The sequence below is a fragment of the Dermacentor silvarum genome, chromosome 9 (genome assembly GCF_013339745.2).
Source record: "Dermacentor silvarum isolate Dsil-2018 chromosome 9, BIME_Dsil_1.4, whole genome shotgun sequence".
NCBI classification, from domain to species: Eukaryota; Metazoa; Arthropoda; class Arachnida; order Ixodida; family Ixodidae; genus Dermacentor; species Dermacentor silvarum.
In genome coordinates this window covers 125,438,269-125,463,206 of record NC_051162.1, presented here as the reverse complement: position 1 = coordinate 125,463,206, position 24,938 = coordinate 125,438,269, and the positions used below count along the sequence as shown (strand labels likewise).

Genomic DNA, 24,938 nt, shown 5'->3' with positions numbered 1-24,938 from the left:
CATTTACTTTTATAAATTCTTATGCTCCTACCAACCTTAATGACTCACTCTTTCTGACTACAGCGCGATGCTATGGGCCCTGTAAGTGGCGCCACAACCGATACTGTCTGATGCGCACACGTTGTGTGTGTATCGACACAACCAGATTCGCATGATCACACTGAGATATAATTCCCAGTATGCAAAAGGTGATGATATAATAACAGTGATTACAATGATGGCGATGATGTAATTTATGATTAATTATGGCTACGCTGACGGTATGATGGTGTACCGATGCCCAGGATGACAATGTCTTTGATGACAGTGATGATCATGAATACGTCTAGGCCAGTCTTATTTGAGGTACTCTCGCATTGGCATTGACGACCATCGATAGGAAGTCCCTACCAGATGTCTTTTTTCACAATCTCACAAAACATAACAGCGATGGCGAGCAACGGTACTCAAGCTCCTGCTAATATTACATTAATATAGTATGTTATTATAATATGCGCCATTTTTATTGCTAGCCTCGCTTCAACTCGATAACAATGTATAAAGCTTAGCTTGCAATCTAGACACCAGTCCGCAGCCTAGCGCTCCAACACAGTGCATTGCATTTGACGCTGCGCCTGTATAAACAGTTGATCCGACGCTCCGCATTTAGAACTTGAGCGCGCGTCGATTCAGCACGCATATAAGCGCTGACGAAAACGCAAACGACGCCCTTCCCCTTCCTCCCTTTCTCCCCACCTCATTTTCTTTGTGAAAGCGACACGCACGCACTGCGGATTCATTCGTCACCAGCGAGGTCGACGAGGCTGCTTACGAAACGGCGATCAACAATGGGTATCGCCTGAAGCACGTGACTTTCCTTTTGTCACCTCCCGTCTCAGCTCTCGTTGTTTTCGGTTCCACCTATTCAATCGCGCCTATTTGTTCCCCGACTAAATGGCAAGGAAAAAGCGATATGGAAGGCACGTGTCTGCAGGTTGAACGAAGGCGCCTGCCACTAACGGCACGCGATGTCGCCTGTTGTTGGTCGGGGCTCTCTATAGTCGGGGCATTTCGCGTCCTGATGATTTCGGTCGGCCCTCTTCACTGTATATGTATTGTATCGAAATACGATACGGTATTGTTAGAGCTCGGAGGTCCTGGCTATTGACTCAACCTACTTCTGCGTACAATACGCTGGGAGTTTTGCGATCGAAACGAAAATGTGAATCATAACAGGCGCATTGGTATTATACCCAAACGTGGCGGAAAAGGGGGCCGGGCGGGCAATATTTGAAGCCATGATTCAAATAAGACTGTGGTGGATACGGGCTATTTAAAGGTTTCGTTCACCTTTCAACTGCGACATTGTGCGAAAGTGCACCGTTTGGCTAGTAATGAAAAAAATAATATGTTCTGGAGTTATACTTGCCAAAGCGACAATCTGATTAAGATGCGCGCCAAAGTGGGGGGACTCCGGATAAACTGTCAGAACTTGGAGTTCTTAACGTGCACCTAATCTAAGTAACTGAACGCTCTTTTATTAAATTTTTTTTTTTGCATTTCGCAGCTTCGAACGCACTTGCGACCGCGTAGTTGCTAGTTCATGAGCAACATGCCGAGAAACACAGCACATGGAGTAACAGGACCAGTGGAAAAAAAAGGCAATACAGTGCTTCTCTTAGTTTTTTCTTTCATTGGTCCTGTTGCTGCGCTGTTTTTCTCAGAACGGCAAGATAGAACTCGCCTTTCGAAAAAAAAAATTTTTAAAATTGATATCCGTAGATTTCAGAAGTTAGTCCGTCTGAGTATACATATACAGCATGATACTCCACCACCTTGTGTTTGTTCTTTTGTTCTATTTTAACGTGTAGTGTTTGTTGAAAGATTATTGCAAGACCGTAGAGGACTTGGGCTAGTCGGTACATACTGGATAGGGCAACAGCGCAAAAAAAAAAAAAAGAATAGACAAGAAGGGATCATTGTTTTGTCACTTCCCATCTTTGTCTTGATTCGGACCGACAGTATCTGTAAACAAACAAATTATTTTCATTTTGAGGTGTGCAAAGCATTTGCCTACAAGCAAACGCACTTCCTTGCAAGAGAGGCTGCTGTGCAAAACCGAAATAGCAAAAACAGCTTTTGAGTATGAGCCGGAATGGTGCGACCCATTTTCTTCGAAGCATTCCACGCGAGGTTCTTTTGTAGTAGCGAGAATCCATACGTCATTTAAAGAAAGGACGGCTCGGTAAAAATAAAAGGTGGCGCTCCTAGCGCGAGCTGAAGATGAGACGCGCGCTATGCACTCGCCAACAATGGTGTCATTTCGAACCTGTCCGAAAAATAAACGACTCGGAGTTACCTTTTTACGCTTCTTTGCATTCTCGTGACAAAGAAACGCATCTTTGTGTGACACTGTAGTCGAGAGAACCGAGAGGATGCAAAAAAAAAAAAAAAAAAAAAAAAAAAACGAAAACGTAGACCATCACTCCGAAGTCTTGCCAGAGAGGAAGGAGAGGGCGAGTGCCGGGAAAAATGTTTGTTTATGCTCGGCTCACTGAGCCAAGCGAAAGGCGTCTGCAACCTGAAAACACTCGTGCGATGTGGGCGTCTCTCTCTCTCTCTCCCCCAAAAAGTTGGTTAAGGAATGCGTTATCGCGGAATGGAAGCATTTATTTGTCTTTCCATCGCTGCTTTGACCGCATTGACCGAGGCTCGTGGTTTTTGCATGCTTTCTAATCTCGCGCCTTTCAGTGTAACTTATTCCCGAGAAACACGTTTGCTTTGCTACGCGAAGCCAGTCTTTTGTGCCTGAAATATTGGTACGCGCTAATTTTATCATTTAAGAGCTCGCGCTTTTTTGTAGCGTTGTAAACTGAGGTAACCTGAAATAGCTGACGCAAAAAAAAAAAAATATGATTGGCGGATTCATATGCGCTTAGCTAAAGCACCTGTAGGCGGCAAATTTTTCTTAAGGCTGTGCTTGCGGGAAGTGAATGACATCCGCGGCTTTGCGAGCTATGAGGAAATTTTAAATACGGTAGCACCTATAAGCTTGGAGCGCGGAAGCGTAAGACGCGGTTTCACTGCCTGCATATCTTTCTTTGCAGGCGCCTCGCGTGTATTTCACTGCAATGTCTCAAGATTCGTGTTCTTGCGCAGCAATGGCAAAAGCATTCTTGTGTATCGTTATTCTAGAACAAAATTATGGACACAATAGAAATAAATCAAGTGCTGAAGCCTTACCATAATCCCACCGCGTTGTACTAATCACCACATGAATAAAAAGAAAGCGTATGAATAACCAAAATAAACATCGCGCGAACGCCTCATGGGCACATGATCCCTGCAGCGACGTTGCAAGGGTACATTTCACCGCTTCCTTGTTGTGTGCCTTATAATGGATTGGATTGGCTGCGCTCGGCTACTAGCAAGAGAAGGAGTGAGAGAGAAAAAAAAAGGAAAGCTAACAGTAGATGTCTACGTAATTTCTATTCCAGATCTCTGCTAAAACTACACCATGGGTTACAATATTTTAGTGGCACGTTCTGTTGAACATTATAATCCGTTTCCTAATAGCAGGCAACGCTACGAAGGTAGAGATACATTTATCACCACTCTACTTTGCGACTAAAAAATAAAAAAATAAATGGCGCGTTTCATGTGAAAGAAAAATATAGATATGCATAATGTATTTCGAGGTAACATGCCTCCATGTGTTATACTTCTGATAATTTCATGTCGCCAAATACGACGTCATTATTAAATCGAAGGCCGTTGCACACCCGAACCTACTTACCACTGAACGCTCGGGTAGGTAAACGTTTTTGCAAAACTGCAAGCGTATTCAAAGACTTAGAGTCTGTAGAGTTGTTTATAGTTTTTTTTTTCTGGCAATTGGTGTTTAGTGTTTGTTCGCTGCTTAACCTCCGGGGAGGTTAAGCAAACTTGAAAAACAATTTAAAAAATATAAGCCACGGTTACATGCCAAGAGCTGCGTCTCCGTCTCTACAAGCTGCGGTTCCATCTCCATGTTTGCTATGGTAAAAACAGCATTTCATTGTTTAAACGCACAGATCAAGATGGAAATACGTGTAGTACATTGCCATGTTGTTGCCGCGTCTGGCATTTTCACGCAATCTCAGTGATTTCGAAACACACCTCACGTTTCCTTTCGGTCGTCTGGGACTACACAGAGGTCTAGACCAATTTAGTGTCAATTGTCTCGAAAGCGGATGACGAGAATGTGAGTAAACCACTTCTTTACAGTTACACATGCATCGTACTTCACACCCAGAATGAATATTTTGCGTAATCACTGCCGAGTGAATTTCAAAACAATGTTGAAGGCAATGTGCAATGTATTGTACAAATACATTATACATTGTACAATGTACAATGTTTTGTATTAGCCTAGGAAGGTAAGGAGGAGTAGCTAAGACCACCTGAACGCGTCTACCTTTCCTATAAGTCACGAATAAAGAAGTCCATTTTGTGAGGAAAATAGAACACCTCGCTCCATTATTTCTTTATCTTTCCACGTCTTTCTTCGGCAGTTGGGAAACTCTGGAAATGGCTTTCGCGTTTCCCGCGGGCTGTTTCTGCATATCCGCACACGTCTTTCACGTGATATAATAAGACGCGCCATCTGACATTCTCTTGGGATGCTTTTCTTTTGCTGATGAACCCCAACACCTCCCGGGCACAAAGCGCACGTCTAGAATTACCACTTTTGCGCCATCCGCCACAGCCGTTGTATACCCTTTATTAGCGAGTCGTGCAGGAACAGAAATAAAACCGAAGCGTAAAACGTATGCCATACTCACCGTATACGAATGGCGCTGTTGGAAATAAAGGCAGTTGAAAATGAAATAAAAGTAAGCGTGTGGGTTTGTAGCGGTTCGGTAAGAATCGCGTGTTTTAGAATGTGTCTACATCCCCCTGACAAAGCCCTAACTGCACATTTAATGCGGAAACATCGCAATTTTTGATGGGAACATATTACGCACGCACCTTTTCCAGTAGCATTACAAACAAGTAAAGAAGAAGAAGAAAAAAGAAAACACAAGGAAGAATACTCGAGCTCTGCCGAGTGAAGTTGACTTCTGTAGTGCGCTGAGAAAGACCGCGGCGTGCTTGCAAAGTTGGTGTGGCGTCGAGTCGGTATTCAAGTCACGCCGCGCTTTTTTGATCGGTTTCTCAGAAGACGACGACGAAGTAGGCGGCCGCGTCGGCGGTGAGAGTTGAAAGAACGTGTCCCGAAAACGCAACCACGGCTATGGAATGTGACCACCGCACAGCGCAACAAGCGCAGTAGGCGCTGTCACCGCGCTTGAAACTCGGCCGAACCCCGCGGGGTTGAGAAACGCAGTTGCCTAAACGCACGTGGTGGTTGGAAGACTGCTGGCAAGAGAATGTTAAAAGGGGTCGCTGTGGTGAACCTGCTACACGCTTGGCATCAGAAGTGACGTGGCCGAGTTCTCGGCTGCGGTCACTTTGACACTATCTATCTATCTATCTATCTATCTATCTATCTATCTATCTATCTATCTATCTATCTATCTATCTATCTATCTATCTATCTATCTATCTATCTATCTATCTATCTATCTATCTATCTATCTATCTATCTATCTATCTATCTATCTATCTATCTATCTATCTATCTATCTATCTATCTATCTATCTATCTATCTATCTATCTATCTATCTATCTATCTATCTATCTATCTATCTATCTATCTATCTATCTATCTATCTATCTATCTATCTATCTATCCTCAACAGTCTGAAAAAAAAATCACCAGTCCTTCCCCTGTCGACAAAATGGGGGTAAGCGAGGCTTGCCGTCTGTGTATGTGACCTTCGTGAGGATTCTCTTTCTTTGTTTTCCTCTCCCTCTCTTTCTCTCTTTCTTTCTCAATCTCGTTCTTTCTTTTCCTTTCTCTCTTTCTTCCCTTCTCTCTCTTTCTTGCTCTTTGTTTCTCTCTTTCTCTTTCTGTTTCTTTGTTTCTCTCTTTCTTTATCGTTCTCTTTCTTTCTCTCCCTCCTTCTCTCTCTCTCTTTTTCTCTCTATTTCATCCTTTCTCTGTCTCTCTTTCTTTATTTTTCTCTCTTTCTTCCTCTCTTTCTATCTTTCTTCCTTTCTCTCTCTCTCTTTCTCTTTTGTCCCTGGTATGTGCCATTGAGCTTTGACCCTTTCTGCACTATCGCCAGGATCGGCCCACAGTGTTAAAATGGGTGTAGTGCATACTTGCAAGGGCACACCCCACCACACTGCACCACACCACAGCATGTCACACTGTGCACTGGTCTATATGAACGCTGCACAGCTAGAAGAAGAAAACCGGCTGAAGGCAGCACGACAGGCAGCGAAAGATGCCAGGGAGATAGAGCGCACTGCCCGGCTAGAAGAAAAGCGCATGAAGGAGGCGCCACGCAGCGTGGCGCCATCTCTCGAGGCCACGCAAATCCTGCGCCGCGGAACTCACGGACCAGTGGCGTTCAAAAGAGCACAGACCACCCTTTCTAAGCACCAAAAGATTACAGTGAAGTGTGTACATGGTGCCCTCTATCTGCCTTTTGAACGTCGCCATTCGAAATGACAAATAAAACTTAGCGTACTGGAAGCTAAAGTTTGAGTGATATTGTGAACAAACATTAGGAAGAACTCGGAAGCTATATTTTCTGTAACTTATTTGGGCAGTAACTAGCGTATGCAATGGGGTCCTGTACAAAGGGTTGGGGGCCTGAGACAGCATATGCTTAACTTTTGACTGCTTGCCCGGAATATCTCGTTTTGTTCTCGCAACGGTGCCCGGATGTTCTCATTTGAGTGACAGGATAAGAGCTCTGGCTTTTGGCTCAAGGTCACTTGAAGGTCGTCGAAAACGGGAGCTAAAAACATTTCATGCTTAAAAAGATTTCTCAAATATGGAATAGAAGAGAGAGAGAGAGAGATGATGATGATGAAAGGCAGACAGGTTGACCAGGCTTAGCCCGGTTTTCTAGCCTTGACCGGAGAAGGGGCCCATACTTTATATAATCGAGTTGCGCTACTGGAAAAACGTAATTCTGCCAGGAATACAACTCTAAATGTATCTTGCATACAATAAGATGAAGCAGCAAGCATGCCCACATCAATCAGTGCAAAAGTGATTCTTTTATTCCTCTTTTCTCTGAAGTAGACTGTCCAATCTCACTTTTTAATTAGGAACGAACCACAACGTGATAATTGAATTCGCGCCTTATTTTTCGAAAAGTTGCCCAGAAAAAGACACTGTCGCTGGGTAACAAGCCCATCCATCACGAGCACGTCATAATTTAAATATGGCTCGTTTTATTCCGCTTACTCCACCAGCCCGATGCAGTAAGTAAGGAGTTACGCCCACAAGAAGAGTTCCTCGACCAATGCGTTTCTAATGCAATTCGCAGCCCGTCCTCGTTTCTTAATGTATTCAGCCTCGAATGTGTCAGCAGCCAATTTCTTGTAGCGAGATTCTGCAGCTATCGCGCTTTGAAAGTGGGGTGCCTTAAATAAAATTGGCCGCTTCAGAGTACGATATCTCTTACCGAGGTTTCAAAATTCGGCCCTGAAAGTGCATATTTATGAACGCGGATAAAAAGCCTGGATGAGTTTTCATTCAGTGATCTTAAGACGATGTGCTCATAAACACGAGGTCGTGGGCACGATTACCGACCGGGGCGGTGGCCACATTTTTATGAGAGCGAAATGCGAAAAAAAAGAAAAGAAAAGATAAAAAATGAACAGAGAGAGAGAGAGAGAAAAAAAAAGAAAGAAGAAATGTTAGTGTACGTACGCTTAGGTGCACGTTCAAGAGCTAGATGAGGTGAAACGTACTCCTAGCTGGTTACTCTTAAAATAGCATATTTTCTTAGCCGCCGTGTTAAGCCGGCTTCCGTACGGAATTAATATAGACCTTTGCTATGTGTTAACATATGCACTGTATTTCTTACGAAGTATCTCAAGTTCCTGCAGATTGTCGTTGCCGGTTTACGGAGTCGAGAATTCGTCAATGCCAAAATAAATACAACCACTCGTTTATGCTGAAATTCCAAGGTGTTAAAGAGAAGGTAGTTGTCATTTAGCGGGCGTGTTATCATCACAGTGGGAGGAAATCAAGCGAGAAACAAACCAATTAAAAAAAAAAACGTACAAATAAAGCCAAATGAAGGAAGCTGTAACAGAACTTTTTTTCCCTAAGAAAAAAAATAATGTTTGCACATGCCTTTTCATTTTCTTGCAAGACCGGGCTATCCTCGCAAAAAAAGGAAAAAAAAACTCCTAGTAGGCACCGCACTGCCCCGCTCGTATATAGAACGATATGTCAAGATCTGCTTTGCGCCCAGGGCCCGTACCCCCTCCACCCTTAAGGTCTTTGTGCCTCGCGATAGCGTGAGTAGGCTCCGAGGAGGGATTTGCCAACTCTCATGGCGACAATGTCTGCCCTTAAGAGTCTCAGATGCATATTGAAAATCCCCCGGAGGAAAACTCTTTCTTTTCTGTTTCCCCCGTCCCGGTCTCCAGTCGTGACGTGGAAGATTGATGCATGTTTACAGGGCCCTCCAGAGAGCCGTCTACGTCACTGCAGAGGAAGTGATCGATGGTGGACGCCAGCCTGTTGGACGAGGCTTAGGTTTCAGGGAGCGATAGCCAATCCAATGCATTCTAAACGCGATAATCTTTATTGAGAGCAGTTAAAGAGGCCAACTTCAAGGAAATCTAGCTCGGGCTCAAATGGTTTACAAATGAGTGGCGAAGTGGCTGGGGGAAAAATTACACACACACACGCACGCACACGCACACATATGTGCCGCGCATCCCAGATCGTGGGATACCGGAGATATTGAGCTGTATCAATGTTTCACGCACACCCCTGCCTGAAACAATGTTTGAATGCGGGATGTCCCGCATCGTTCAAGATAAAAGAAATGATCCGGACAACTGTACACCCATGTGAAACACTGTTGGCGATAACAGCGGCCTGGCCGCGAGAGAGTTCCGCGTATTCATTGATAGGTGCACTTAAAAAGTAAGACAAAATTTAAATATGAAACACCATCAAAATCTGGTAACAATTCGCAAAATTTTTGTACGTACAGCTGGAACCTTAGTGGAACGAGATTAGGAGTGCAAAAGAAAAATCGGCAGACACACTTAAGACTGCTTACGTGTGGGAATGCGAAAGGATTATATCGTTTGTAGACCTCGGAACACCATAAACGCGCTCATTTTATACAGCACATGATGTGGCGCCACCTCCTCCCCATTGGTTGCGCCGTCACGTTGCCAATGACGCACGCACTAGGCCACGCCTTTAGTCAGCCAGACGGCTGTGACGTGACGTGTGCAATGACGCACGCACTAGGCACACCTTTAGTCAGCCACAACCGTGGAGCCGCCGTGGAGTCGGGGAAGCATGCTCATCTCGCACCCCGGGACCCTGGTTCGATTCCCACCAAGACCGAAATGCACCAAATATTCTTTTCAAAGCTATTAATTAATTTACTTTGTTTACAGGAACCTCCCTGAAAAATTTGATGTCAATCCGAGCATATTTTTTACTTGTTTTTACTGTTTGCGCCGTCGGCCATTTTTGGTACGATCTTTCGTCGGCCATTTTTGGTACGATCTTTCGTCGGCCATTTTTGGTACGAAAATCTCCCGGCTACGGTGGATTTTCGAGTAATGGGGCACATAATGCTTTCGCATCAAAAATAACTCTTGCTGCTGTGGGAATGTGCATTTGGGAGAGCTGAAGGGGGTAGCCACCGCGCCGACCGCGCAGATATGGAACCATGGCGACGTGAGCGTGCTTTTGTGGGCCACGCAGACCCTGAAAGTGGAGGCAGACAAAACTCCACAGGAGGGAGGAGGCTTGAAGGGATGGACACTGGTCGAACAAAGAATGTTTCCGAAGGCAATGTTTCGACAAAGATACTTGTTTGATACAAGTCCCCTTGTCGAGACGTTGCCTCTAGCGAAATCCCTTGTTCGACGACTGGTGCCGCTGCATATATTTCTGAGGTTAGAAACAATAATTGCGTAGCACTTCAGAAGGACGGAGCGCGTATCGCAAAGAAGGACTTGTTCTAGAGAAGACGGCTGGACCTTGAGAGGGCCTAGGGAAGACAGCTCGCTGCTGTCTCAGTAAATGTGCTAATAACCGGAGGAGTGGCCGAAGTCTGCTCCTTCGTGTATGTTTCATTGCAACAGTTCATTGTGCTGTTGTTCTAATTCATCCACAATATAATGAGGGTGATTTGTCTTTCGCGCTGTCTATATTTGGTATATCCTTCATTCGCAATGCCGGAATATTCGTTGTCAACTTTGGAAGCGTGATTTTTCTTTTCGTGCAAACTTTGCGAATTTGCAACTGTCGAATGTATTGGTTGGCGGAGTTTTGTTTCTCAGGCTGGCCTGATCTCCATACTCAAAACGTTGAAGGAAGTAAAACGAAGCCCACCTTCGTAACGCCGAAAATCAGGCTAATTGGTTTTGCATAATTCAATATGTAACTGGGCGACTTGGGATGAGGACATCAGTCAAAGAGCAGACAATGAGAAGTCAATAAAGCACCTGCTCTGCTCTGGTCTCCGATTTATGGTGGCCCATAGTTTTGTAATAGAGCTAATCAAGGAGAAAAATGAGTTAATCTTGGCGAAAGCGCCATCAGTTAAGCAAGCCGGCCCAGGTGGCTTGACGCCGGCTGTAACATGTTCTCTCCCCAATTCTTATGGCAGGACCCTGAGCAAATAGGCTAAATGTGATTTCCGGGCAGCGGCCAGACGTCTATATAAGCGATCAACAGAAAAAATCACAAACAAGAAAAAAAGTGTTGCGTGATGAGCTTCAATATTTGAGCATTCTGGCCAATTTGGTTCATTTTGAGAACCTGCATCTTCCAAAAAAAAAATACTGCATACCAGACACGGAGCAGATGTTTCGTGCAAATCACGTGCCTTGGTAAAGACCGCATACAGCAAGCGCCCTTCCTTTAGATGTGCGCTGTAATGAGTCTGGATTTAAGAAATTTCAGTTGTTTGAAAGCTTACGTACTGTTACACAGTTAGACAAAAATAGGAAGAGGGGGTTCCAGTACACCTCTTGTACATCTGTGCGAACTTACATATATCCTGTGAACAACTCTTGTCGGAGATGCGGGAAATGCATCATCATATGGTTGCGAAAGGACACGACGTCGTGTTTCAGTGGCTGCCGGGTCATTGAGGTATCTCCGGCAACGACCTCGCCGACGAAGCTGCTAGAAAAGCACGCGACAGAGCAAACCTTGTTTATGTGCCTTTATCGAGGACTGACGCAGCCCAACAGCTAAGCAAGTTAGCGCACCGTATGACATTGGAGCAGTGGCACACACCTGAATTCACGAGCGTCGGTTGCATTCTCTCGACCCGTCTATGCAACTGAGGCTGTTACCTGGACTTCCGCGAAGTGAGGAAACAATGCTCTGCCGCTTACGCTTGGGTGTTGCATTCACCAATGCATACACGTGTTTGACTGAAATGGCTGAAAGCGCCGAGTGCAATGCCTGTGGTGTCGAGGAGACCATAGAACACCTACTGTGCTACTGCCCATCATTTGAAAACGAAAGACGTGACCAGTGCACAGCTCTAAATCAGCTGGATAGAAAACCATTCACCTTGAACAAGATCTTGGGACCATGGCTTTGAATATCGCAGCTACAAAAGGCCGCAAAAGCGATGCTGCGAATTTTGAAAACTACCGGATGGAGTGACCGTCTGTGATCCGGACCGTCAGTGATAGAGCAGAGATCTGTTGCTACGCCGGCGATATTCACAGCGGACTTTCTATTCTTCTCTTAATCTTTCTCTCCCCTTTTCCCTTCCTCTAGTGTAGGGTAGCCAACCGGGCTCAGTCGTGGTTAATCTCCCCGCCTTTCATTTATCATTTTCTCACTCTCTCTCTTCATGTATCGCGATGGCGATTTCCTATAAAAAGCACTGCAGGTTTATTTAAAGAAAGCGTCTGCAGCGGCGGTGTCACGACAGACGACTGAACACGCGTCGAATTTAGCACGCGACTCGTACAGAGTTTTGCCTGTAAAACAGAGCGTTAGTGATAGTGGCGAAACAAAAGACTGCAGTAAAAGTTGGCGACGCCACTGGAAAATGCAAAAAAAGAAAACCCTTAGTGTACGGCCTCGTTACCACCTGCCGTTGTTGCTCCTCCGCGGTGCGCAAATAGTCCGCTAACGAGGCACTTTTGGGACGCTCTAAGAGCCTCATTATCGCAGTGGCAAAGTATCAACAGGGCTAAATTACGTCGCCATAAATATGCGAGTGTCTCAGCGACTCCTAATGCAGGCGGTAAACAGCGGAGTCTGAGTAGGAACACTCGTTTTACGTTACAAACGAGCTTGGCCGAGTCGGGCATCGAAACATCTCCGATTTCCTAATGCAGAGGCATGGAAATTGCGGAGATTTGAGAAGTCCATTGAATGGGACGCGGCGAAAGCATCTGGAAAGCCTGCTGCATTTGAAAACCCGGGCGGCCATTTGCTCATTGAATAAAAATCGGTGTTGGGCAATACACGATGGCACTGGGACGTCGCTTGCAGTGACGAGTATTTCGTGACTTAAGTCACCACGCACATTCACATTAACAGCGGTGATCGTAAATCCGTAGCTAAGTTCCTAGCATGAAAACAGCACGGTACAAGGGACAACTGAACAGGTGCTCGACTGGCAAGTAGGTTGTTTTTCCGGAAAGCAGCCGTATATATGCACCACCACTGCAGTCAGACGTTCGGAGGCATTGGTCTATGTGCGAGAAGACAATATACCTACGTCTGGGTTCGCTGGCGATGCATACATACGGGTGCATTCCGGAAAAAACAGCCTAGCTGTGAGTCTACCACCTGTGCCGTTGTCTCTCTTTCCCTCTCTTTTTTTCGCGCGCGGCTTCTAGCTGTGAACATATACTAACTACCGCAGCAGTCCGTTTTACTGACAATTAGGTAGTTAAAAAAAGATGTAGAAATTTTCGAATTTGCTCCTGCAGATATTTGTGAACGGCTTACGAGTTTTCTCTTTGGCTGCTCGCTTGACGATGCATCATGCATCCGTTTACTGTTAAATTTCCTAGTCATTTTGTTTCTTATAAGACAGAGAGAGAGATAGAAACGAACAGGGAAACGTAGGGATGTTAACCAAGGACTTACCCGGTTGGCTACCCTACACTTGGGGATAGGAAAGGGGGAAGAATAGATTAGAAGGAAAGAGCGGCAAAATAATTAAGAGACAATCATTGTGAGCACATTTGCAGTGGAATGTCCGCTGTCACAAGCGTTCGTACAGTCCAGTCGCCTTCAAGAAGTGCAAAAGGGCTTTTGTGTCCTTGCGCATGCAAGAATGCATAGACCATTGTCTTAAGATCTTTTCCTCCGAGAGCGGTGCATCATTATATCGGTTGAGTCTAGCTTGTAGAGCACATCATTGAGCATCGAATGATGGGCACTGGCACAAAAGGTTCTCTGTTGTCTCATCGCTTCCGCCCTAATTGCGCGCTTCACCGTTGGCAATTCCGATTAGAAATGAACAGAGATTTCTAAATTAGACGCCCTGCCACATGCGACATCATAAAGTTCTTTCGCGAGGGGAGAGTCACTTAGTACATGTGCTTGCGTTCTGGCTCCTGCATTTACGAAAACGTTCTTGCGCTAGAGCTGCTCGTTAAAGGAGGTACCAGTTGATCATGATATCGAACATATTATTAGCGAACGCGACCGTCCAGTGGCAAGTAGCTCTTAAGAAGGAAAAGCTTTGGGAATTAAGCCTGTGTTTTGTAGTCTTCATATTGTCTTCGTGAAAACTCATACGTTGTGAAAGAGACTGCGGCAGTTGTGTGAGGACGGCTTTGTGTTTCGCGCAATGTTGGCAACCCCGGAGTTTTGATTTTAGGTGGCAACAGAACATTCACATCCAAACGTCTGACAAATCTGAAGCGATATTACTGTAAACAGTTCTAATCGCTGGGACAAACGAAACCTAAAACCTGAATTAGGGCTTTTAGTGCACCTCAATGCAAAAAAAAAAAGAAAAGAAAACGAACGTAGTATTACAATTTGTTAGAATCTTTAGGACACAGATATCGCAAAGGTTAACGCAACAGCTGGATCACGAGGCTGATTATATACGTGTTCAATACTGCTCACTATGAGTGGGTTGTTGTGTATAACGTGTTGTATCTTTTGTTTTTAGTCTGGAAATATTTTGTATGAAATCCCTGTGACGTATAGAGCAATGCAGCCTGTTCAGGCACATAACTTGTAAAGGTGTATTACTTGGAGACGGATGTGTTATAACTGATGTCGGTATCTGCATTTGTGGTAACTGAATATGGCTTCATTAATACCGTGAGGTGCCAAAGCTGAACTGTCCACAGAATAGAAAAATAACAGGCACTCGAGCTTGAAGCAAACCTTGGGTCTTTAGTTCCAGAAGTTCGCACTTCATCTAAATAATTACCTATCTGAAATAACTAGAGAGAACGCCTGCGCTTTGATAGTTCAGCTTCCATGGGAATGATATTTCTTACATGCATTTATCTAACCTTCAAGCATGTGACTTTGGTCGGTCTTGTGGCCTCGTTTACTATATTATATCTGACTTTAATAACTTAATTTCAATGTAATCATACTTTTATAAGCTCAAAAGGCAGTAATTAAGACTCTTAATTACACACACACGCGTAATCACTGTGCGTAATCACACACGCGTAATCACTGTGAATCGTTGCGTTCTTAACGCAATATTTTGTTCAAAGTGGCCAATTTGCAATGTGACTACGCCGTTTCCAAGCCACAAGAATAAATGTTAGGCAAATCTATGAACTCATCCGTCATTCCCATGTTGACGGAACCGTAATGCTTGCGGCTGCCACCGACATTTCCATATATTTTCCATATCCATCTGGTAAGCGCACGACTAGCAATTCAAATTTGCATACTTGAGCACCCGGCCGCGTGCTAAAATCAGTATATACTCACGAGGCAATGTTTGAGATGCACAGTGTCGTGTACAAGCTGACGATTGAGCGAAGGTGAACTACGTTAAGCAAAGCAGGCAAAAAGCATAGTACTGTAAACAACCTAATACAGTTAAGAAGAGTTCACGTGCGGCCTGTAAGTTTTCGAGGCCTGAACTCGGTAATTCCAGAAAGCAACGTTCATGGAGAAAATCGAACATTACGGGGGAAATGTAGAGTGATTATGCAGCAGCTGCAATTTATTCATAACCAGAAAAAGATTATGTGATCAGAAGTGATGGAATTTGAGAGGATCAGGGATGACTATGCCAGAATGCTTCCCAGAACTTCGAGAAACTGTTTTTTTTTCTCTCCATGTTTCTTGATAAAGCGAACAGCGCTGAAACTGCTGAAAGCTCCAGTTACTAATTACCATTTCTCGCTTTTCAACATTCAGCTGACCCGTGTGATGTTGAGCTTTATTATAAACTTCATACAATTTGTGGAGCGCGCCACAGGTGGCCTCGCCACAGGTAAGAAAACATGTCTAAGAAGGTGAGGGTTTTTCAAGCGGTCTCCTTGCGGATGTTCCTTACCTTCTTCTCCTCGATATGCTCAATGCAAATAAAAAAAGGGAAGAAATGAAAATGGAAAAAAAGACAGACAGGTTACTGCTCTCGGTAACAGAGTTACTGCTCTCGGTACCAAGGTGCATTAGACAAGAAAGGAAGCAAGCAGTGGTTAGCTGCGTCAACCTTCACGCCACGAGAAATGAACGGCATCTAGACAGCGTTAGCACCTAGCTTACTAGACAGAACGGACCCACTGAAAATACGAATGACAAAACCCACCACCCCACTACACCGCCTCTCCGGACAGGGCAAACGCCCTTAACATGAAGCACACGTGTGCCCAGCGGCTACTAAGAAGGAACAACTGCGACATCTCTATGGGGACGGGGCCTTGCCGGTACAAATGGGGCGATGCTCGGCCCGAAAAGAGCAATAAATAGTCAGGGACCACCCGCCGCGATCGAGCAAACGGCAAATCGTCGCCCCAGCAACCGTGGTCACCCGGCAAAGCCAGACCATCTGGTTCGTTTCGTCCGCGCGACAAGAACTTCATCCGTCGACGACCAGAGCAGGGCAGTGCGGGCGGCGTTTGCCCCCCTATCTCCGTGCGCGTGCAAAAAGGATCGATGACGGGTGCGCGAAAGTGGAAGGGAAACGAAGGGATAAACAGAAGCCAGGCCGGATCGCTGCCTCTCCTGTTGCGGTTGTCATCTATCCACTAGTATGTATAACATATCAGCGGGTGGGCCCTGCTGGGCAGGAGGCCTCACCCGGGAAGCGCGATTCGCCTCACAACAACACTGCCATGCAGTGAAGTTTGCTTTCCACACGGGCACCAGGAAGCGGGTAACGATGAGGCACTCCGCTGGGGCCTATGCTCCATGTACTTTTCTCTCATCGTTAACTTTTACTGGAAAGAGTGTTTTTTTTTATGCGGTGCGTTTCGGGCGAGCGTGCTGTACGACGTCAACAGCAGCAGGTCTTCGTTCTTGAAATATCGCTGCCCTCGCCAGAAATACGCGAACAACGACAAATGTAACAATAAAGTACTGGAGTACTCGAAGCAATTAACAGGTGCTTTATTCCAGGGGTTAATGGAGTGCGCAAAGCGGTGATTTTAACTTAGCGGTGCAACTAACCTCTCGAACGTGTACGGCTTGCTCGCAATCTAGACAAGTTAAGGAGCAGACTCGTCGGATAGTAGTCAGCAAGGAGAAAAAAGTTCAAAGTGCACTAGCCATCCCTACTGTTTTAAGCATCACGCAATTTAGCGAAGAAAACAGCTGGTATTCTACCCGCATGATACGCTCTACACGATGAGATAAAAAAATCTAGCCGTAGCGCGTCGGATAGTTACTTCGAGTGGAAGTAAAATAACAGTAGGGAAATAAAAGGTGGCACTTACCTTACAGAGTCGGTAGGGAGTCTTCCAAAAACAAAACAAGCAGCGTGTGGTCTGCCGAACGAAGCCACCGGGAAGGAAAAAAGGCAATAAGAGGAAAGAATCAACCGAAGCGCTACCAAGGCACAGTCGATAAGGGCACCACCAGTCTAGGAAGACAAGCTCGTTTTCGAGCACCTTTCGCACCGTCCCGTAGTAGGCACTGGCGTCGGCTCCGAAAAAAATAACCCCGACCGATAACGGGAAAACAAAACAAAAGGAAATGCACAACGCACTCAAAATAAAGTCAGTCAAAATGTGCGCTTTCTCGAAGTACAGTTACAGCACCGTCCAGCCTTCGATCTGTCGCACTGTCTCTTCTCTTTTTTTTCCGGCACACGAGTTGCGGGACGATCTGTCGAAAGAGGGGGGCAGCGAAACGTCCAGTACGAGGAGTGGCCGGTCGGGTCCAGTCAAAACCTCGAAGAGCGACGACGGCCGCGTCGTTTGCGGCGAGTCCCGATACCGAACGTCAGGCCGGGCGATGCAGGCAAGCGTGCGGTGAGCTCCTCTCCAGCACTGCGCGGAAGGCGTGCGTGTGTGTGTGCGCGCGAGCGCGCGAGACCAGCAAAGCAACACGGCGAGCTTGCCCGCGCGCGAGGCCTCCCCTTTTTATCGGTCTCCCGAAATCCCACGCTCGCCGCCGGCGACTTACTCCCCCGCGCCCAGAGCCGGCGCCCGCCTACCCTCCTCCCCGCTCTCTCCCTTCCTTCCCTACGGCCCTTCCCCGCCTCCACTTCTCCCGCTTACCGCCTCTCGCCCTATCCCTGAAGCACCTCCCTGCAGCCCACGTTTCCTCCTCCGTCGACGACGCCGTTGCCTTCCCCCCTGAACTCTCCCTAGCTCTCCCTCTCCACAGCCCGACTGTTCTTACTCGCTCGGCCTCGGGAACGTTTGTTTGGCCTCTTTCTCTCCTAACTCTACATCTCTCTTCATCGGCGTTCGCTCGCTACTCGCCTTTCGCACTCCTCAACTGCCCTCCTTTCTGACCGCTGGGGTCCCTCTCCGAAGTCGCGCTTTCTTACGTCACGAGTCGTGTTTCCTTTGTTCCTAGTTTGCTTTGCTCCCCTCTCCTTCGCTATTTTATCTCTGTCTGTTCCTTACCGTTGCCCCGTCCGCTGTTTCGCCGCTTCGTCCCGTAGACAGTGGGTCCCGTTTATACTGAGGATCACCTTCCTTCCGCAACCGTTTGAACACTTGTTCGTGTACGTGACTGCTATGCGAGTCATAGGCGTGAGACGGTGTGATCCGTACAAAGTTTTTTTTTGTGGATCGCTATCGCTGGAGAATGTCAGGATGTCGTTTAGTGCGACGCTTTTCGATGCGCGTTCCGCGGTTTCCCCCTGCGCATATCCTGTTGCAGTGGGGAGGATGTTGGTGCCAGCGATGTGCAATAGGTGGGGCGCCTTTTCCCTACTTGGACGGCTGCACGACTTTGCCACAAGGCGCACTGGAGATGACTGCCTAAACGCGCCGGCAGTGCTTGTGCAGCGCACATGCGTGACTGTGCTTTACCCAACCTGAATACTCGAAGGCAGTTCAGGTATGTTTCGGTGAGGTTCGACGTCTGGAAGAAGGCACCGACAGATACCCCGAATAATGACATATTGTACAGTTGGAAATAAGTATTGAGCGCGAGTTTTATTGCAAATATCGTTCTTACTGACTTTAATGAACTTGCGGTATCCATCTAACCTCTTTCACATTGTGACCCAAGTTGTCCACTAGTTGGGTACACTAGTTATGTGCTGGCGGCTGTCTTGCCTAGCAGAGAACATGGACCATTGAGTACGTTCCCGAATAGACTTGTTGCTGGCCACTTTATGGTCTGGCGGACAACTTGAGACATGTGCCCAAACAGACAACTTCGGCGCTGAGTATGTGACAATGCTATTTGCCCATTGTAGGCCCGTGCCCCAGAATAGACGTGCGAAGGTGGCACAAAGGGTATGTGGCCTTAAACATATTGAAGCGATAGGGCCGCAACCACAACACACAACTCCGCATGGAGTGGGGCGGCTTGAGAGAAAGATATTGCAATGAAGTTTCAGGCACTAAAATAGGGATACTACTGAGATACTGGGGTTACAGTGATTGCAACAAGATATGCTATGTCGTAGTACCATTCGACATCATGGTTGGCAGCGAGATTGCCACTTCGTGTGCCTGCGGTAACTGTGCAGAGTGTCGATGGCGAAAGTTGCGGCATTGTTTGTTGACATTACTCGCAGTTCAGGAGACACTACTTCATTCACAACTACGAAGAAGCCCAACAAGTGTGCCTTGCCTATTTATCTGCCAATTCCCGAAATACACCAAAAGTCTAGCCAGCCTGTTTCGGCGCTATTCCAATTGGCCCAGTCCCACCTATTTGAAAAACTAGATCATATTAAAGTACTCACGGACGCATCTGCACGCAGCGACGCCCGAGGCGCTTCTGCAGCTTTCTTCTGCCCTTCGCTGACATCAAACGGGTGCTTAGAACACTTCATCTAACCTCATCAACAACTGCAGAACTGGCAGCGATGTGTATATGTGCACAAACCAAATAACAACAATAATAAACTGTTGTATTGCTAATCTCGTGAACGTCGACATTCCCCGTGACACTGGGTCTGCCGGAATTATTTTACCTATTTAAATAAGCTACTGCAAAAATTTGAAGTGCACGCAGTACATTCACTTTCACCATCCATCGCGTGCGCAGGACAATGAGGAATAGTATTAGGAAATATTAAGAATTAGGAATTATTATTAGAAATTACGAATTAGGAATTATTATTAGGAATTATAATTAGGAATTATTAATTACGAATTATTAATTAGGGATTATTAGAATTAGAAATTATTAGGAATTAGGAATTATTAGGAATAGTATTAGAAATGGTATAGGACAGTTAGCACGCGCAAAAGGCGCAGGACGCCTTTTGCGCGTGCGCGTCCGTACCGTGGGGTACTGTGGTCCAAGCGGCGGCAAACCCCAGTTAATGTGAACGCGTTAGGAACATGGAGGGCGCCCAAGTGGGCTCGCTTTCATCCTAATTCGCGCTTGCTACTTTGTCCCTGTTGTGAAAGCAAGAAACAAAGGGTGAAATTCGTCATTGGTTAGTCTCACCCTTCGTTGCGCACAAAACATCAGAGCGATATACTGTTGCTGACCTATCATGAAAGGGGTCAGGCAAGGAGACACAATCTCTCCAATGCTATTCAAGAGAACAGACTGGCTTCAGGATGGGATGATCTTCAATGGATCACATCCATGCTATCAATCAGGTAATCGAGAAATCTGCGGAGTACATTAAACCTCTCTATATGGCTTTCATAGATTATGAAAAGGCATTTCATTCAGTAGAGATACCACCAGTTATAGTGGCATTGCGTAATCAAGGAGTACAGGAGACATACGTGAATATCTTGGCAAGTATCTACAAACATTCCACATCTACATTGGTTCTCCACAAGAAAAGCAGAAAGTTGCCTATCAAGAAAGGAGTCAGGCAAGGAGACACAATCTCTCCCATGCTATTCACTGCATGCTTAGAAGAAGTATTCAAGCTCTTAGACTGGGAAGGCTTAGGAGTGAGGATCAACGGCGAATATCTCAGGAACCTTCGGTTTGCAGATGACCTTGTCCTATTCAGCAACAATGGGGACGAATTACAACAAATGATTGAGGACCTTAACCAAGAAAGTGTAAGAGTGGGGTTGAAGATTAACATGCAAAATACGAAGATAATATTCAATAGCCTGGCAATGGAACAACAACTCAGGATCGTCAGTTTACCTCTAGAGTCTGTAAAGGAGTACGTTTATCTAGCTCAGTTACTCACAGGGGGATCCTGATCATGAGAAAGAAATTTACAGAAGAATAAAATTGGGTTCGAGTGCATACAGTAGGCATTACCAAATCCTGACTGGGAGCTTGCCGATGTCATTGAAAAGAAAAGTGTACAATCATTGCATTTTACCGGTGTTAAGATATGGGGCATAAACTTGGAAGTTAACAAAGAAGCTCGAGAGCAAGTTAAGGACAGCACAAAGAGCAATGGAACGAAAAAGGTTAGACCTAACGTTAAGAGACAGGAAGAGAGCGGTGTGGATCAGAGAGCAAACTGGGATAGCCGGTATTCTAATTGACATTAAGAGGAAAAAATGCAGCTGGGCAGGCCATGTAATGCCTAGGATGGATAACCGGTGGAACATTAGGGTTACAGAATGGATACCAAGAGAAGGGAAGCGCAGTCGAGGACGGCAGAAAACTAGTTGGGGTGATGAAGTTAGGAAATTTGCAGGCGCAAGCTGGAAAAAGCTAGCGCAAGACAGGGGTAACTGGAGATCGCATGGAGAGGCCTTCGTCCTGCAGTGTGCATAAAATATAGGCTGATGATGATGACTGCTGCTGATATTGAGATGAAACGTTTCAATAGACGCAGTTAAACCTTGGAAGAAACAATATGAAGCCACGAAAGCGTTTTGATTTCTGCTTACCAGACAGCGCCATGGCGTTGTAGATGTGTCGGCGATGTGGAACCCGCCAAAATCCCAATTGTCAATTGCATCATTAAGTTACTCCTACGCTCGAGGATGGTACGCGATGACGGTATGCTGAAACGTTGATCCCTCGGCATGTATACCGACGTACCACGGAGAGGCGACGCATGCGCAGTGGGCCTAACGTATCACGGTAATGTATCACGGAACACTAAAACTCTCTATAGAAAACAGCCTTTATGTACTTTCGTCGGTTGCTCGCGAATACGGTTCAGGTACGGTTCATGTGTGCGGTATGGTTCATGTGTGCGCTAAGCATAATATCATGGGAGGTCCCTCTCCACATTACATTTTATTACAGCATATCATTAAAGCTTGTACATAAATGAAAGCCCCTTAAAGAAAGATGGTTGAACGCGAAGCTTTCTCCCATGCAAACTGAATCAAAGTCAAAGTCCAAAGCCAACGATCATGCAAAGAGCCCAAGAAATGCTGAGCGACCCGATGCGATGCATATGTGATTTGATTGATTGTTTAGGATTGTATTTTTGAACGTTGAAGTTGAATGAAGACACATTTCGTTAAGTTGCATAGCCTTTTTTTTAGATAATGTAGCCGCAGATTACACGGACACACGCACAGTTTCACGGACGACTCTACACTTGCACAGTATTGCTTTGTGATCGCTGTGGTAGACGGTCAGAGGCTCTACCGTGGCCGATACACGCACTACAATTTACATTCGCAGTTGTACCGACAAGAACAATGGGAACAGCGAAGACCCCCTGCCTGTCAAGTCCCCAACACTGGCACTCTCGTCGATGCTCAGCCTTGGTTCGGCAGCACACTCGCGAATGCAGTCGTCCTCTATATGGCATCAATGGCTTTCGATGTGCCAGCAACTTTGAGGCCTATGAGAACTATCTCCGGAGACAGGAGACGCTAGGATCCCTGATTACGAAAGAAAGCAAAGTTCCAAAATTTTATAAATTTTTTATTATGGGCTGCCAAGTTGTGGTGCTGTTATTACACGAGTGCAGCCGTTACTTGAGTTTACGTTGCATTAAACTGTTTTGGCTAGCAGTGATAGAGTAAATACGGCCTCTGGCCTCATGCTATTCCAAATTCGAATGTGTTTCTCGGTGATGTCATATCTTAGTTGCCAAAAGAATTTGTAGCCACAACTGCCAGCTGCTGACACACTGTCTGCATTGAGCGCGCATTTCGCACGTTTATTTTTGACCCAACGTGCGCGATAAACGTTTTTTTATGCTTTGAATATGCTTAATTAAAAATAAAGACGCAGAAAATTTGTGTCCTTGAAAGAAATACTGCTGTGAAAAAATAAGTTTACCATAGAGAAAGCACGGTGGCTGGCGCAGGCAACGTATTTCTTACGTCTAGCTTTATATTTACTATGACTAACATATCATCAAACTGTGTTTCAGAATCGTGAACAGGCCACTAAGCTCTTGAATGGCTGGTGCTATTTTAAAATAAAGCTTTCTTTTCATCATTTTCAGAGTTCACGGAATCTTAGCTAAGCAAGTACCAAAGTTTGCGCACTGTTACTAACTTAGCGTAACTGTCGATCCTGAAAGACCATCAGTGGTGGAAAACTAAAAAAAAAAAAACAACAAAAAGTAATCTATGTCGCTAGATGAAGACAACGCTGAGACGCTTGACATAGAGAAAGACGCGCGGGCGTATGCGCAAATGAGGAAAGATCCGCTCCACCTCTTTTCCCTATTCTCCTCGTCCCATATATCCCTCACTCTCACGTTTACTTCTTTCCCTGACACGTACCCGTAGCTCTGCCCGTAGTCCCAGCGACTAGCTTCAGACGGTATCGATTCCCTCTGGTTTGACGGAACGAGTCGATGATGTCTCGCCGCCCAGGATAGCGTCGTTTTGCTTCTGACCTGTCAGGGAAAGCAAACCATCTCGCCCGGCTACCGACGCTTGTAATGCAGCAGGTTGGGAGAGTTGGTGTCCGTTCATCTTGAAAGGAAAGCGCACCGAAAGAGGAACGTTGACAAGATGGAAGACAGGACGAGTTGTCATTCACAACTGAAGTTTATTAAGGAAATCCCGTGACATGTACACGTGTCAGAATAACACCCGGTAGGTAACAAGAGAAACGACACTCCTATTCTAACAAAGTCATGTAGTATTAGATTCAACAAAGTATGCATTAACACGGAGTCACTGTCAATGTGCAGACAGATATCGCATCCTGTTGCCCGAGACCGAAACGGGGATGGCTGACCGATGCACGCATTACTGCGTGCAATTTGATAGGCCTATATCACAAGCCTCGTGGCTTCCTACCTACTATATATATATATATATATATATATATATATATATATATATATATATATATAATTGCGAAGTTCTTGTCACGAGCCCAGCTTTCCTGCTCTATTTCACGGTGGGCCACTGCCTCCAGCAGGTAGACAGCGCACAGTAATATATATATATATTACCCTGCGCTGCCAGAAAGCTGGGCTAGTGGCACGAACTTCACAATTATTACCCACGCACCAACAACGAACCTTACGCTTTTTTTTAAATAACATTATGTAATAGAAGAGGTACTTATGCTTCGCTCGGTTTGATTACATGTCGGCTGCACGTGTGATTGGCACACCGACGAAGCAAGACGTGTGTTTATAAAGAAGAAGTTGCGTCAACACGCGAACAGGATCGAAGCAAGACGTGTGGTCTAGTCGGACCTATCCTGCGAGCAGTCCGCCTAAAGTATAAAAGATGACCAGTGCGCGCCGAAGTCCGCAAGAATACCCGCCCCATGTCGAACAAACATCGGCTGACGCCATTGTTTTTCATTTCCGTCGTCAGTGAGAAGGACGGCATTTTGTGTTTCATTTCTCCAAGGACACGTACCGCTCTAACTTACGTTTTCTCTTTTCTTTTTTGACATTGTTGGCGCGCTCGTATTTTTTTTTCGGGATATGATAGAAGCAGATGTTGGCGCGCAGGTACGGCGCTGGCTACTCGTTGGCTCATGAATTCATAGTGTAGCTACACGTACAATTATTGTACATAGTTTCAGTTTATATGTATTTCTATAAGGAATCGGGGAATGGCCTAACTAAGTGCGAAAGTTATTCCACATGAGTCAGTCGGGTCCCCAGTGCAATTCAGTGCGGTGGGTAAAACGAATGCGAAACACAGCACACATTCAAAGACATCACAAAATAAAGCGAATAAAGTATTTGCGCATACACTGTCCATATACAGTACATAGAAGCATATAAATACAAGGATTGATACATACATCACACATACAGCATTTCTATCCTGCATGTCGGTCAGGTGAAGCAACTACTGGCATGCCTCCGCAAAAAATAGAGAGAGAGAGTGATTTTGGAGAGAAAGAGGCGCTATTTTCTTGAGCCTTTAAGGA

At 45.6% G+C, this 24,938-nt stretch overlaps 1 protein-coding gene across 2 annotated transcripts in view; it reads right to left on the bottom strand.

Annotated features, from left to right (window-relative positions):
• Positions 1–24,938, bottom strand: part of LOC119464248 (toxin Tbo-IT2-like) — a 328,743-nt gene that overhangs the window by 142,654 nt on the left and 161,151 nt on the right. For both annotated transcript variants that reach the window (XM_037725160.2, XM_049655762.1), the window contains exon 3: positions 16,982–17,032. In XM_037725160.2, the coding sequence (XP_037581088.2) occupies positions 16,982–17,032 (51 nt within the window). The remainder of the gene's footprint in view (positions 1–16,981; positions 17,033–24,938) is intronic.